Source organism: Xenopus tropicalis, chromosome 5 (genome assembly GCF_000004195.4).
Source record: "Xenopus tropicalis strain Nigerian chromosome 5, UCB_Xtro_10.0, whole genome shotgun sequence".
NCBI classification, from domain to species: domain Eukaryota; kingdom Metazoa; phylum Chordata; class Amphibia; order Anura; family Pipidae; genus Xenopus; species Xenopus tropicalis.
The window spans coordinates 6,928,082-6,943,841 of NC_030681.2; the positions used below are offsets into that span (position 1 = coordinate 6,928,082).

Sequence of the window (15,760 nt, forward strand, 5' to 3'; positions counted from 1 at the left end):
ATGTGCACCAGTTATTACAGAATCTGATTAGAACTGATTAACGCTGCCATCTGCTGGCAGAAGGTAATACTGCAGCAAATATGAGTTGCTTTGCCCTGAAATAGGGGGTCATTCCCTGCGTCAGTGCCGACCAACTTATTATGTGTGGTGGGCCGATTATTTCTCATACAGGCGGTTCGAGGGGTTTCATTAAAATGATATCATACAGTAAAGTCTATGGAAGCTCCGAGCAGACTGGGGGACATAAAAATCCTTTGGGGGGGGGCCACATCCGGCCCACGGCCCTGCCCTACGTAAATAAAACATGGCAGAGAGACCCACGACTGATACCGAGACCATATAGAGGCAAAGTTTATTGGTTGAATTTCTAGTTTACAGTTAATTAAGTATAAAAATGTGTGTAAAACCTGCTGATTTCCCCTGAAATGTACATTCCTAGTGCAGTTGTGCGGATAAAGGGCCAACAAGTCGCACTGTGGGGTATTAGGAGCCCAACTAGGGTTGCCACGTGCCCAATTTGGAAAACCAGGTAGGATTCTCGAAGATTGACGCTGCTATTGGCCAATCGCTGATCAATGTGTCATAGCCCCGCCCCTGTGGCATCTTGCCCCGCCTCCCCGCCCTGCAACCCTAAACCCAACTATAATTGTCATGTTCGATCCTGACCCGGCACAGATAAAGGGGGACAAATATCCCCAAAATGTTCCTGAAAAGTCTCACTTCGCCATTATGTGAGTTTTTGGGTTTCGGCATAACGGCGATAAAGTCCGGAATAGATATCCCCCCAACTTGGGAAAGCGGTACCCCGCAGTTAGAGCGCTCAGGTGGCTCATTGTTATGCCGCCGCGGCTCTGCTGTCTCTGCCCAACACTCTCTCCCGGGACCACACCAAAAAGATTGTCGATGTCTCTTCATTTGCGGTGACTCTTTCCTATAAGATAAATAGAAAAAAATATCGTTTTTGAAAAAAAAGCATAAAACGCGAGTCCAGTGAAATATTTAGAGAATGCTCATTGGTGCAGCAAACGACTAGAGAATAATTGCGCAGTGATAGGTTAGAATGAGCCCCACGGTGCCCAGAGGCAAAAGGCTGGATTTTATAGGCATATCTAGTGAGAGTGACATTTTTCAGCAGGCATGGATTCACGGCGAATTTGCGCGTTTCGCAATTGGTGGGTTATTTTGCGAAACAGGCAGGGGAAAAAAAATCACGGTACAACCAAAAAAGCGGTGTGTCAAAAAAGTCGCATTTCGCAAGTTCATTCCTAGAGAAAATTCTGCAGCAAAATTCGTGGGCGAGTCACAATAGGTGCAGTCACATCAAAAAAAGGCGGGACACCCACGTTTCGCAAATTTTCCCGCAAAGCAAAACGGCATGTTTTGCGGGGAAATTCCCGAAAATGCGGGTGTCCCGCCTTTTTTTGACGTGACTGCACCTATTTTGACTCGACCGTGATTCGCTCATCCCTAGACATAAGTGGCCCCAAAAGGATGGGCCCTTTCTCGTTTCACAGTTTTCCAGTGAAGCAAAACAGGACAGATTTGCTCATCACCAGACAGAATTCCGCAGCAAAATTCCGCATTTCGGCATTGCCGAATTGTTTCACGAAACTTCTGTGAAATTTCACCATGAGAATTTGTGGTCTTCTCTAAGAAAGACGTGGTTGCTCATCACTAGACATAAGTGGCCCCAAAAGGATTGGACCTTTCGCATTTCACAATTTTCTTGTCGTTTTGGAAATTTTTTCACAGTTTCGCACATTTTTAGGTCAGGACAGATTTGCTCATCGTTAGACAAAATTCGGCAGCAAAATTGCGCATTTTGCCATTGGCGAATTGTTTTACGAAATATCTGTGAAATTTCACCGTGAAAATTTGCGGTCTTCTCTAAGAAAGACACGGTTGAGTCAAAATAGGCTCAGTCACGTCAAAAAAAGGTGTGACATTTTGCTTTGCGGGAAAATTCGCGAAACATGGGAGTCACACCGTTTTATGACGTGACTGAGCCTATTTTGACTCGATTCGCTCTTCACTAGACATAAGTGGCCCCAAAGAGATGGGCCCTTTTGCGTTTCGCAGTTTTCCAGTGAAGCAAAACAGGACAGATTTGCTCATCACTAGATAAAATTCTGCAGCAAAATTCTGCATTTCACCATTGGCAAATTGTTCCACCAAACTTCTGTGAAATTTCACCATGAGAATTTGTGGTCTTCTCTAAGAAAGACGCGGTTGCTCATCACTAGACATAAGTGGCCCCAAAGGGATGGGCCCTTTCGCGTCTCACAATTTTCTCGCTGGGTTGGAAATTTTTTCACAGTTTCGCAAACTTTGAAATTTTACCGTGAAAATTTGTGGTCTTCTCTAAGAAAGGCGCGGTCAAAATAGGTGTCAAAAAAGGCAAATTTTCCCGCAAAAGCAAAATTTTTTTGACGTGACTTCACCTATTTTGACTCGACCACGATTCGCTCGTCACTAGACATAAGTGGCCCTGAAGGGAGGGGCCCCTGGGATCTGTACAAACCCGTTCCTGAGGTCCGACATTCACTTACCGGCACCAAGAGGCGCTGATTGGCTTCAGCTGGACATTATTATCTGCATCCACTGGAACACAAGAAATGGGTAAGAATCAATAATAATCTGAGGAAATGAATCAGAACAATTCCCACAGTTCTGCTGGGTTCTCTGTATGGGGCAGTAACGCTACAATGGGAATTTCAATATTTTTTCACTTATTTTCTAAAAAAAAAAAAAAATAAACCCATAAGCCTCCCTACAAAAGTGCTTTAAGCCTATTAGTCTCTTTATCAGTAGTACCCTGTGCCCTGGTAGGTGGAAGAAAAAAGGCTGGTACCTTCCCTACTGGTACCTTCTCTACTGGTACCTTCTCTACTGGTACCTTTCCTACTGGTTCCTTCCCTACTGATACCTTCCCTGCTGGTACCTTCCCTGCTGGTACCTTCCCTACTGGTTCCTTCTCTACTGGTACCTTTCCTACTGGTTCCTTCCCTACTGGTACCTTCCCTGCTGGTACCTTCCCTGCTGGTTCCTTCCCTACTGGTTCCTTCTCTACTGGTACCTTCCCTGCTGGTACCTTCCCTGCTGGTTCCTTCCCTACTGGTACCTTCCCTACTGGTTCCTTCCCTACTGGTTCCTTCCCTGCTGGTACCTTCCCTACTGGTACCTTCCCTGCTGGTACCTTCCCTACTGGTTCCTTCCCTACTGGTACCTTCCCTACTGGTACCTTCCCTACTGGTTCCTTCCCTGCTGGTACTTTCCCTACTGGTTCCTTCCCTACTGGTACCTTCCCTACTGGTACCTTCCCTGCTGGTACCTTCCCTACTGGTTCCTTCCCTACTGGTACCTTCCCTACTGGTACCTTCCCTACTGGTTCCTTCCCTGCTGGTACTTTCCCTACTGGTTCCTTCCCTACTGGTACCTTCCCTACTGGTACCTTCCCTACTGGTACCTTCCCTACTGGTACCTTCCCTACTGGTACCTTCCCTACTAGTTCCTTCCCTACTGGTTCCTTCCCTACTGGTACCTTCCCTACTGGTACCTTCTCTACTGGTACCTTCCCTACTGGTTCCTTCCCTACTGGTACCTTCCCTACTGGTTCCTTCCCTGCTGGTACCTTCCCTACTGGTACCTTCTCTGCTGGTACCTTCCCTACTGGTTCCTTCCCTACTGGTACCTTCCCTACTGGTACCTTCTCTACTGGTACCTTCCCTATTGGTTCCTTCCCTACTGGTACCTTCCCTACTGGTTCCTTCCCTGCTGGTACCTTCCCTACTGGTACCTTCCCTACTAGTTCCTTCCCTACTGGTTCCTTCCCTACTGGTACCTTCCCTACTGGTACCTTCTCTACTGGTACCTTCCCTATTGGTTCCTTCCCTACTGGTACCTTCCCTGCTGGTTCCTTCCCTGCTGGTACCTTCCCTGCTGGTACCTTCCCTACTGGTACCTTCTCTACTGGTACCTTCCCTACTGGTTCCTTCCCTACTGGTTCCTTCCCTACTGGTACCTTCCCTACTGGTACCTTCTCTACTGGTACCTTCCCTATTGGTTCCTTCCCTACTGGTACCTTCCCTACTGGTTCCTTCCCTACTGATACCTTCCCTACTGGTACCTTCCCTACTGGTACCTTCCCTACTGGTTCCTTCCCTACTGATACCTTCCCTACTGGTTCCTTCCCTACTGGTACCTTCCCTACTGGTACCTTCCCTACTGGTTCCTTCCCTACTGGTTCCTTCCCTACTGGTACCGTCCCTACTGGTACCTTCCCTACTGGTACCTTCCCTACTGGTACCTTCCCTGCTGGTTCCTTCCCTGCTGGTACCTTCCCTACTGGTACCTTCCCTGCTGGTTCCTTCCCTGCTGGTACCTTCCCTACTGGTTCCTTCCCTACTGGTACCTTCCCTGCTGGTTCCTTCCCTGCTGGTACCTTCCCTACTGGTACCTTCCCTACTGGTACCTTCTCTACTGGTACCTTCCCTACTGGTACCTTCCCTACTGGTTCCTTCCCTACTGGTTCCTTCTCTGCTGGTTCCTTCCGTACTGGTACCTTCTCTGCTGGTACCTTCCCTACTGGTACCTTCCCTACTGGTACCTTCCCTACTGGTTCCTTCCCTACTGGTACCTTCCCTACTGGTACCTTCCCTACTGGTACCCTCCCTACTGGTACCTTCCCTACTGGTACCTTCCCTACTGGTACCTTACCTACTGGTACCTTCCCTACTGGTTCCTTCCCTGCTGGTACCTTCCCTGCTGGTACCTTCCCTACTGGTACCTTCTCTACTGGTACCTTCCCTACTGGTTCCTTCCCTACTGGTTCCTTCCCTACTGGTACCTTCCCTACTGGTACCTTCTCTACTGGTACCTTCCCTATTGGTTCCTTCCCTACTGGTACCTTCCCTACTGGTTCCTTCCCTACTGATACCTTCCCTACTGGTACCTTCCCTACTGGTACCTTCCCTACTGGTTCCTTCCCTACTGATACCTTCCCTACTGGTTCCTTCCCTACTGATACCTTCCCTACTGGTACCTTCCCTACTGGTACCTTCCCTACTGGTACCTTCCCTACTGGTTCCTTCCCTACTGGTACCTTCCCTACTGGTACCTTCCCTACTGGTACCTTCCCTGCTGGTTCCTTCCCTGCTGGTACCTTCCCTGCTGGTACCTTCCCTACTGGTACCTTCCCTACTGGTACCTTCCCTGCTGGTACCTTCCCTGCTGGTACCTTCCCTACTGGTACCTTCCCTACTGGTACCTTCCCTACTGGTACCTTCTCTACTGGTACCTTCCCTACTGGTTCCTTCCCTACTGGTTCCTTCCCTACTGGTACCTTCCCTACTGGTACCTTCTCTACTGGTACCTTCCCTATTGGTTCCTTCCCTACTGGTACCTTCCCTACTGGTTCCTTCCCTACTGATACCTTCCCTACTGGTACCTTCCCTACTGGTACCTTCCCTACTGGTTCCTTCCCTACTGGTACCTTCCCTACTGGTACCTTCCCTACTGGTACCTTCCCTGCTGGTTCCTTCCCTGCTGGTACCTTCCCTGCTGGTACCTTCCCTACTGGTACCTTCCCTACTGGTACCTTCCCTACTGGTACCTTTCCTACTGATACCTTCCCTACTGGTACCTTCCCTGCTGGTACCTTCCCTGCTGGTACCTTCCCTACTGGTACCTTCCCTACTGGTACCTTCCCTGCTGGTACCTTCCCTGCTGGTACCTTCCCTACTGGTACCTTCCCTACTGGTACCTTCTCTACTGGTACCTTCCCTACTGGTACCTTCCCTACTGGTTCCTTCCCTACTGGTTCCTTCTCTGCTGGTTCCTTCCGTACTGGTACCTTCTCTGCTGGTACCTTCCCTACTGGTACCTTCCCTACTGGTACCTTCCCTACTGGTTCCTTCCCTACTGGTACCTTCCCTACTGGTACCTTCCCTACTGGTACCTTCCCTACTGGTACCTTCCCTACTGGTACCTTCCCTACTGGTACCTTCCCTACTGGTTCCTTCCCTACTGGTACCTTCCCTACTGGTACCTTCCCTACTGGTACCTTCCCTACTGGTACCTTACCTACTGGTACCTTCCCTACTGGTTCCTTCCCTACTGGTACCTTCCCTACTGGTACCTTCCCTACTGGTACCTTCCCTACTGGTACCTTCCCTACTGGTACCTTACCTACTGGTACCTTCCCTACTGGTTCCTTCCCTACTGGTACCTTCCCTACTGGTACCTTCCCTACTGGTTCCTTCCCTACTGGTACCTTCCCTACTGGTACCTTCCCTACTGGTTCCTTCCCTACTGGTACCTTCCCTACTGGTACCTTACCTACTGGTACCTTCCCTACTGGTACCTTCCCTACTGATACCTTCCCTACTGGTTCCTTCCCTACTGGTACCTTCCCTACTGGTACCTTACCTACTGGTACCTTCCCTACTGGTACCTTCCCTACTGGTACCTTCCCTACTGATGGTCTCTAACCCTACAACCAACCACCATTGACCATATTTCCCCTATTGTTGCTGATGGCCGTGGGCGGGCAGATAATGAAGGGGAGCCAATCATATGATAGTACAACCGGCCTACTTACCTCTTCTCCACTCAGATAAACCCCTCTGCCGTCCTTTGATAGGTTCTTAAATACCTCTGAAAATAGGAAAAAGATATTGACGACCTCATACACAAATGCAGGAAAGGGGTTGTTTATCTAGGTGCATCGGCACAAACTGGGCTTTAACTGCAGCTACAGGACCTGTTAACCAGAATGCTCCGAGACTGGGGTTCTCTGGATAAGAGGTCTCTCCTCTAAAGGTTCCCCTTTATTTTATTTTTTTATAGTTTTTGAATTATTTGCCTTCTCATAACTCTTTGCAGCTTTCAAATGGGGGTCACTGACCCCGGCAGCCAAACCCTATTGCTCTGTGAGGCTCCAGTTTTATTGTTATTGTTACTTTTTATTCCTTATCTTTCTTTCAGCCCCTCCTCTATTCATATACCAGCCTCTCATCCAAACCACTCCCTGGTTGCTACGGTAACTTGGACCCTAGCAACCAAATAGCTGCTGAAACACGAAACTGGAGGACTGCTGAACTGAAAATGAAATAACTTAATACACTAAATAAACTACAAATAATTAAAAATGAAGACCAATTGCAAATTGTCTCAGAATATAATATAGGTAACAGACCGAGTAGGAGTAAAAGAACGTACTGGTTACGGTTTCCAGGCGGATCATGCAGCAAACGAAATCGGCAAAGCTGAGTTTTTCCGAGGAGTTGGCGTATCTCAGCACCATGACGTTAATAAGAGCGTTGCTGATTGGCAGCCCTGCGGGGGGGAAGGATTGGGCACTGAGATACAGTCACAGGTACCTACTGTGTGTATGAGCCAATCAGATCCCACAACTCTCTGGGGCCTATGTATTATGGCATATACACTGCATTATAAATCTGCCCCCCTGACTTACTGCCCCCCCCAGGGCTCTTACTGGAAATATCTAACTGGTCTTTATTGCAGTGTCGGCTTGAATCCCTCATTTCTCGGCCCCATCGTTCCACTGGGACTATCAAAGCCGCTTAGTGGGTATAATGTCTATTTCCTTTGGAATCTCCTGGAGACCCAACTTTAGGCTAAATAAGAGTGGGATTTGGATGGGGTTTGGGTGGGGGCACCCATTGGGTGTCACAGGTCCCTTGGAACTAGGGCTGATACCGTGATGTTCAGGTGTAACTGGAACCTTGTTATGGACTAGATGTTAGTGTAAAGGGGGGAACTTGACCCAAAGACCCTCCCTATTCCGTCTGCCTGGGATCCTACTCCAACTCTTACTCACTACACACTCCAACTCTTACTCACTACACACTCCAACTCTTACTCACTACACACTCCAACTCTTACTCACTACACACTCCAACTCTTACTCGCTACACACTCCAACTCTTACTCACTACACACTCCAACTCTTACTCACTACACACTCCAACTCTTACTCACTACACACTCCAACACTTACTCACTACACACTCCAACTCTTACTCACTACACACTCCAACTCTTACTCACTACACACTCCAACTCTTACTCACTACACACTCCAACTCTTACTCACTACACACTCTAACACTTACTCACTACACAATGTACCTGCAAGTTGAACTGCTTTCTTCAAACCGGAGGCGTCAATGAATCCTGTCTGGTTCCCGTCTATTGATCTGAACATGTCCTGCCAAATACAGAGACATCTCATGAACCATATGAACTCAAGCCTGGCAAGAACTGCTAATCCTGCTTTATGGCATTAACTGAAGCAGCCGGCAGTGCCCACTGATATCCAGGCCTCCTTCTGTCTGCCTACTACTTGGTGGGTCCCTTCTTCCTTCTCAGTGGGTCCCTTTTTCCTTCTTGGTGGGTCCCTTCTTCCTTCTTGGTGGATCCCTTTTTCCTTCTTGGTGGATCCCTTTTTCCTTCTTGGTGGATCCCTTCTTCCTTCTTGGTGGGTCCCTTTTTCCTTCTTGGTGGGTCCCTTCTTCCTTCTTGGTGGGTCCCTTCTTCCTTCTTGGTGGGTCCCTTCTTCCTTCTCGATGGGTCCCTTCTTCCTTCTTTGTGGGTCCCTTCTTCCTTCTTGGTGGGTCCCTTCTTCCTTCTTGGTGGGTCCCTTCTTCCTTCTTGGTGGGTCCCTTCTTCCTTCTTGGTGGGTCCCTTATTCCTTCTTTATGGGTCCCTTCTTCCTTCTTGTTGGGTCCCTTCATCCTTCTTGGTGGGTCCCTTCTTCCTTCTCGGTGGGTCCCTTCTTCCTTCTTGGTGGGTCCCTTCTTCCTTCTTGGTTGGTCCCGTCTTCCTTCTTGGTGGGTCCCTTCCTCCTCCTTGGTGGGTGCTGGCTTGGTTATTATTAGGGCTGGCATGGAACATTAGGGATCCCCACAGTTTGTGCCAGGAGAACCAGAACCCATGTTGCAAAAATAGACCAGATCCCCTGACACAAATGTAGAAATCAATGCAATGTGGGGATCCCCGATATTCCGTTGCAGCCCTAACAATACCCAAGCCAGGTCCCACCAATAAGGAAGAAGGGACCCACCATGAGTAGGAGGCAACAGAAGGAGAGGCCTGGATATCAGTGGGCACTGCAGGCAACAAATCACACAAACATCCCCCCCCCCCGTGCTGACATGGCTGGTTCCCAATGGGCGGGGCAAGGTGGAGAAGCTGGCCAATAAAACCTTGACGTACCTTACACATATTGAGTCGTTTCCAAAGGCGCCCAAATTCTTGCAGACTGAGCCTCCCGTTGGCATTTAGCTGTGTGTATTTGTTAAGGTCATAGGTATCCACGGCTGAAAAAAGCCAATCACTGGTTGCTATGGGTTACTGCCCACGGGCAAATTTGCCCAGTGTTGATAAATGAGCCCCAGTATGTGTTAGCGTTAGCGTCCCACCCAACCGCACTCATATTACAAAAGCCAATGGACGTTATTATTGGAACGTAAGTATTACGGCCTCTTAATGAACTCCATCGCTTTGTCTTTCCCCCTAACGAGCAGCGACTGCCAACGAGCCGCCCTGACAGATGGGCATTTCATTAAGAAAGATACATCCATCAGCATCAGGATCCCGCGGCAGGCGTCCAAGGTGAAGTCTCCTCTGCCGCCGGCGAATGTCTGATCTGTAAATGAGAAGGTTCCGCCTTAAACAGCGCTACTTCATTTTAAAGGGCAACTCTGCCCAAAAACAACAAAAAAATCTCATTCCCTTATTCGCACTTACCTTTAATGATCACCTCATTCAGGAGTCGCTGTAGCTGTTCTGCGTATAATTCCGAGCTCTGATAAACAACACAAAACCGGTATCTTATTGGCTGATAATGAAAGGCACAGAGACCCAATGGGAAATGAGCAGCTTGTGGGTAGTTTTGTTATAGATTTTACCCCCACGTCTAGGCCAAACCGTGATGAATGTGTCCTTTAATCACTTATTGGGATAAAAATAACTTTTATAGGCTTCTGCTAAGTGATATAATTAACCTGGGAGTTGAAAGGGTTAATTCTCCAATATACCCCAGTGCAAAGCACTAGGCATAAAAACCATAGGGCGTCATTTATAATGACGGGGCAAAATTGCAGCGGGGCAGTAACCTCATAGCAACCAATCAGCGATTAGCCTTTTTCATCCAGTTGCTGGTTGAGCAGTAAAAGCAAATACCTGATTGGCTGCCCAGGTGTAAATTTGCCCAGTTATAAATGACCCCCACAATGTTATTAATGACTGGGTGTTACCACTTGTGCCCCATTGGGGGGCTGCACTGGGTACTAGGGTAAATAGCACATCATTAATGTTCCCCCGTACCAATTACTAATTGGTAAGTACCAATATCACTGCACAGCTTTATAAATACATTTAATTAAAAAAAAGTATTAGTTTTTTTACCTTGTTACAGTAACGGGTAAAGACCATTTCATAGTTGTCATCTTGGTATTTCTTCAGCACAGCCTGGGGGGGCGGGACAATGACATGGGGGGTTATCCACCAATAGGAAGTTTATCCCATACACACTTGCAAGGTCCCTGGGGGTTATCCACCAATAGGAAGTTATCCCATACATACTCGCAAGGTCCCTGGGGGTTATCCACCAATAGGAAGTTATCCCATACATACTCGCAAGGTCCCTGGGGGTTATCCACCAATAGGAAGTTTATCCCATACACACTCGCAAGGTCCCTGGGGGTTATCCACCAATAGGAAGTTTATCCGATACACACTCGCAAGGTCCCTGGGGGTTATCCACCAATAGGAAGTTTATCCCATACACACTCGCAAGGTCCCTGGGGGTTATCCACCAATAGGAAGTTTATCCCATACACACTCGCAAGGTCCCTGGGGGTTATCCACCAATAGGAAGTTTATCCCATACACACTCGCAAGGTCCCTGGGGGTTATCCACCAATAGGAAGTTTATCCCATACACACTCGCAAGGTCCCTGGGGGTTATCCACCAATTGGAAGTTTATCCCATACACACTCGCAAGGTCCCTTTAAATTAGGGACTCGCTGAAATCACTAATTTGGGATTCGGCCGAACCTCGAATCGTTTTGAAAGATTCGGCCGAATAATGAACCAAATGTGAATTCTAAAAAAAGTCACATGATATTAAGGATTGGGATTTGGATTGGCCGGGAGAATCTTATATATAATATAATGGCTCTATAGGGATCTGCTGTGTATTTCAACAATAAATCACGTTCTAGTTGCAGTTCAGCAACATCCCATAAGCGCATTTCTTCCCATGCGCTAAGGCCTATCCTGCGAGTCACATGTGTCCGAGCTCATACCCAGTAGCCCGGCATTGGCAAATACTAGCCAAGATAGGGTTAAACATGTTACACTGAATAACCAAAAACACGGATTTACCTTTGGTATCTGGGAGTTCATACTGAGGGAGGAGCTAAAGTCACTGAAAAACACAATAGAGTTTATACAAATGATATAGAGTCTGTCTGTCTGTATCAGTTATCTATAGGGCTGTTCTGCCCCAATAAGGGGTAATTATATCTTAGTTGGGATCAAGTACAGGTACTGTTTTATTATTACAGAGAAAAGGGAATCATTTAACCATTAAATAAACCCAATAGGGCTGTTCTGCCCCAATAAGGGGTAATTATATCTTAGTTGGGATCAAGTACAGGTACTGTTTTATTATTACAGAGAAAAGGGAATCATTTAACCATTAAATAAACCCAATAGGGCTGTTCTGCCCCCAATAAGGGGTAATTATATCTTAGTTGGGATCAAGTACAGGTACTGTTTTATTATTACAGAGAAAAGGGAATCATTTAACCATGAAATAAACCCAATAGGGCTGTTCTGCCCCAATAAGGGGTAATTATATCTTAGTTGGGATCAAGTACAGGTACTGTTTTATTATTACAGAGAAAAGGGAATCATTTAACCATGAAATAAACCCAATAGGGCTGTTCTGCCCCAATAAGGGGTAATTATATCTTAGTTGGGATCAAGTACAGGTACTGTTTTATTATTACAGAGAAAAGGGAATCATTTAACCATTAAATAAACCCAATAGGGCTGTTCTGCCCCAATAAGGGGTAATTATATCTTAGTTGGGATCAAGTACAGGTACTGTTTTATTATTACAGAGAAAAGGGAATCATTTAACCATGAAATAAACCCAATAGGGCTGTTCTGCCCCCAATAAGGGGTAATTATATCTTAGTTGGGATCAAGTACAGGTACTGTTTTATTATTACAGAGAAACGGAATCAGCTTTCTGGATAACATTATCAATTTATATCAATCCATAAAATAATTACCTTAATCCGCCATCACTTCCATATTGGTACGGACTCTCTTCTCTAGGGAGGGAACTGCTGCTCTGGTTCCTGCAATACAAGTAAAGGAAAAGGAGGGTAAAACTGCTGCTGCCAGGGGCAACTCCGCAAAATGTCATTATGTGCTCAGGTAAGTGCCCTGCCACAGAGCAGAGTGGGTTCCATGATAAAAAAGTCTCACCCTTTGATTGGCTGGCATGTATTTTACTCACCTTGCTCTGGTTTCATTGGGGTACATAGGTTGGTTATCATCTCTGGGCTTTGGTTTTGGGTCTTGGTACCTAAAGTGACAGACACGACAAACAAATATCTTTTACCATCAATTTATAATAAAGAGAAAACAAACAGCCCCTGACCAATGGGATCAAGCTACAGTGCGTATGGAAACACAAGGTACCCACCTCGATCCGCCATTACTGGGATAAAATGTTTGGTTTCCTTCCCTGGGAACAGTTTTAGTGTCTTGAAATCTAAAATGACAGGGTGAGAGACATCAAATTAACAGCACTAACAGCCAAATTCCATGGAAATATCATGCTAAAAAGTCTATGGAGCCACACTGGGGGGGGGGTCACAAAAATCCCAGGGAGGTCTACGGGCTTCCAGTTGGACAGCCCAGATTTAGAGTAAGGGCCATCAAATTAGCCATGTTGGTGTCCCCACCACTAAGCACAAGAGAACTGTGTTTTATTTAACCAGGAAGGAAATGGAACCATTGGCGTAACATGAAATTGACTCCCCAATGTAGGCATGACTTTAACCAGCAGAGACCACCTTACCCAATGGGGTCACCAATAAACCCCCATGACAGATCTGTAGATAGGACATCTGTATCTCTGTACTGAGAGAAGCCACTGTATTGACTGCAATGCCCCATCAGGGTTCCCAATCCTTATTATCCTAGACTGGCGCCCAAAGGGAAAAGCCTTACTTGTCTATCTCTTTTGTCTTCAGGAAGATCCGAAGGAGGAATTCCGACTCTTGGCCTTTGCTTTCTGTGAAGGGGATAACGACGTACGTCCCGGGGGGAGCCATGAATGAGCGAGTGACTTCTCGGCTGATCTGTATCTCCGTATTGATGACGTCCATGGCTTGTTTGGCGGAATAGTTCTGCTGAGAGATGCCCTTCACCCCCTACAGAGGTGCACCCATAGCATATCCGTTACAACAGTGTAACCCCAACGTTTCCCAAGAACCCTCAGCTAAATGACTTGTGTATTTACCTTTATATAACAAAACAAAGGGGCTGTATTTACAGATACCGTGAGGTTCTCCTTGTTATCTCTTTATATGGGTTCTATCAATAAAGGTTTGAAAATGAATTTTTCTACCAAGAGTTCCTATGGGATGGATATAGAATTTCCTTTGGCTGAAATGAGCAAATATGTGTTTATAGGTTCTTACTTATCCCGCTGTACTGTATTTTCTTCTGGGAAATATAGAAAAACACAATATGTCACCCTGAAATAAAGCTTCTACTTCCAAACCCACCTCTATGCACTCTGGGTAATGATTTTATTTACAGTAATGTGTAAAACGGAGTTATTTGTCTCTATGATTCTTGTCTTAAACGGCTCCGATTATGGGATAAATAAATAACTTTACTCTCGTCAGAAGCAGAAAAAGACTCACCATGGACGCCACCTGTGTAAAGGGAAAGAGACATCATTATTGCATGTTCTAGATTACACAACTAAATCCATTCATTAATATTTATATATTATAGCAATTAATTTCATTAATCAAATAAGAGCGTCAGAAGCTCGGCTATCATGCAAAATATAACATGTAAGATAGAAATTGGACTGAGGTTTCCTACAAAGAGAGAAGGTTAGGAAGGGAGAAAGATATGGAGAGGAAGATGGAAGGAAGAAAAGTGTAGAGGCAAAGGGAGAAAGATACAGACAGAAGAAAAATATAGAAAGTGAGAAAGATATAAAAGAAGGAAAAAGAAGGAAGGAAGAGAGAAATGGTATAGAGAGAAAGTGAGAATGTTCTAAAGAGATAAATGATGGGAAGAAATTAAGGTATAGAGATAAAGGAAGAAAGATATGTGAGCAAGAAGGAAGAGAAAGTAAAAAAAATTTATATATGATATAAGAAAGATATAAAGAGGGAAATGGAAGGAAGAAATAAAGGTATAGATATAAGGGAAGAAAGAAATATAGAGAAAGAAGGAAGGAAGGATAGAGAAAGAAAGAACTTTTTCTAGGAACTGATAGTGTGCCCTTCGGGTCTTTAGGAACTGATAGTGTGCCCTTCGGGTCTTTAGGAACTGATAGTGTGCCCTTCGGGTCTCTAGGAACTGATAGTGTGCCCTTCGGGTCTCTAGGAACTGATAGTGTGCCCTTCGGGTCTCTAGGAACTGATAGTGTGCCCTTCGGGTCTCTAGGAACTGATAGTGTGCCCTTCGGGTCTCTAGGAACTGATAGTGTGCCCTTCGGGTCTCTAGGAACTGATAGTGTGCCCTTCGGGTCTCTAGGAACTGATAGTGTGCCCTTCGGGTCTTTAGGAACTAATAGTGTGCCCTTCGGGTCTCTAGGAACTGATAGTGTGCCCTTCGGGTCTCTAGGAACTGATAGTGTGCCCTTCGGGTCTCTAGGAACTGATAGTGTGCCCTTCGGGTCTTTAGGAACTGATAGTGTGCCCTTCGGATCTCTAGGAACTGATAGTGTGCCCTTCGGGTCTCTAGGAACTGATAGTGTGCCCTTCGGGTCTCTAGGAACTGATAGTGTGCCCTTCGGGTCTCTAGGAACTGATAGTGTGCCCTTCGGGTCTTTAGGAACTGATAGTGTGCCCTTCGGGTCTCTAGGAACTGATAGTGTGCCCTTCGGGTCTTTAGGAACTGATAGTGTGCCCTTCGGGTCTCTAGGAACTGATAGTGTGCCCTTCGGGTCTCTAGGAACTGATAGTGTGCCCTTCGGGTCTCTAGGAACTGATAGTGTGCCCTTCGGGTCTCTAGGAACTGATAGTGTGCCCTTCGGGTCTCTAGGAACTGATAGTGTGCCCTTCGGGTCTTTAGGAACTGATAGTGTGCCTTTCGGGTCTTTAGGAACTGATAGTGTGCCCGTCGGGTCTCTAGGAACTGATAGTGTGCCCTTCGGGTCTTTAGGAACTGATAGTGTGCCCTTCGGGTCTTTAGGAACTGATAGTGTGCCCTTCGGGTCTCTAGGAACTGATAGTGTGCCCTTCGGGTCTCTAGGAACTGATAGTGTGCCCTTCAGGTCTCTAGGAACTGATAGTGTGCCCTTCGGGTCTTTAGGAACTGATAGTGTGCCCTTCGGGTCTTTAGGAACTGATAGTGTGCCCTTCGGGTCTTTAGGAACTGATAGTGTGCCCTTCGGGTCTTTAGGAACTGATAGTGTGCCCTTCGGGTCTCTAGGAACTGATAGTGTGCCCTTCGGGTCTCTAG

The 15,760-nt window shown here is 46.6% G+C and overlaps 1 protein-coding gene across 1 annotated transcript in view; it reads right to left on the bottom strand.

The window, feature by feature from the left end:
- Positions 1 to 335: 335 nt before the first annotated feature.
- Positions 336 to 15,760, bottom strand: part of capn13 (calpain 13) — a 47,311-nt gene continuing 31,886 nt past the window's right edge. The window contains exons 12-26 of the mRNA NM_001008024.2: positions 13,981 to 13,992; positions 13,280 to 13,482; positions 12,750 to 12,818; positions 12,561 to 12,629; positions 12,331 to 12,399; positions 11,414 to 11,456; positions 10,432 to 10,494; positions 9,772 to 9,829; positions 9,600 to 9,670; positions 9,238 to 9,306; positions 8,152 to 8,230; positions 7,219 to 7,335; positions 6,599 to 6,654; positions 2,550 to 2,601; positions 336 to 931 (exon numbers count right to left, since the gene is read on the bottom strand). Coding sequence (NP_001008025.1) covers positions 2,575 to 2,601; positions 6,599 to 6,654; positions 7,219 to 7,335; positions 8,152 to 8,230; positions 9,238 to 9,306; positions 9,600 to 9,670; positions 9,772 to 9,829; positions 10,432 to 10,494; positions 11,414 to 11,456; positions 12,331 to 12,399; positions 12,561 to 12,629; positions 12,750 to 12,818; positions 13,280 to 13,482; positions 13,981 to 13,992 — 1,005 coding nt within the window. The 3' untranslated portion in view covers positions 336 to 931; positions 2,550 to 2,574. The remainder of the gene's footprint in view (positions 932 to 2,549; positions 2,602 to 6,598; positions 6,655 to 7,218; positions 7,336 to 8,151; positions 8,231 to 9,237; positions 9,307 to 9,599; positions 9,671 to 9,771; positions 9,830 to 10,431; positions 10,495 to 11,413; positions 11,457 to 12,330; positions 12,400 to 12,560; positions 12,630 to 12,749; positions 12,819 to 13,279; positions 13,483 to 13,980; positions 13,993 to 15,760) is intronic.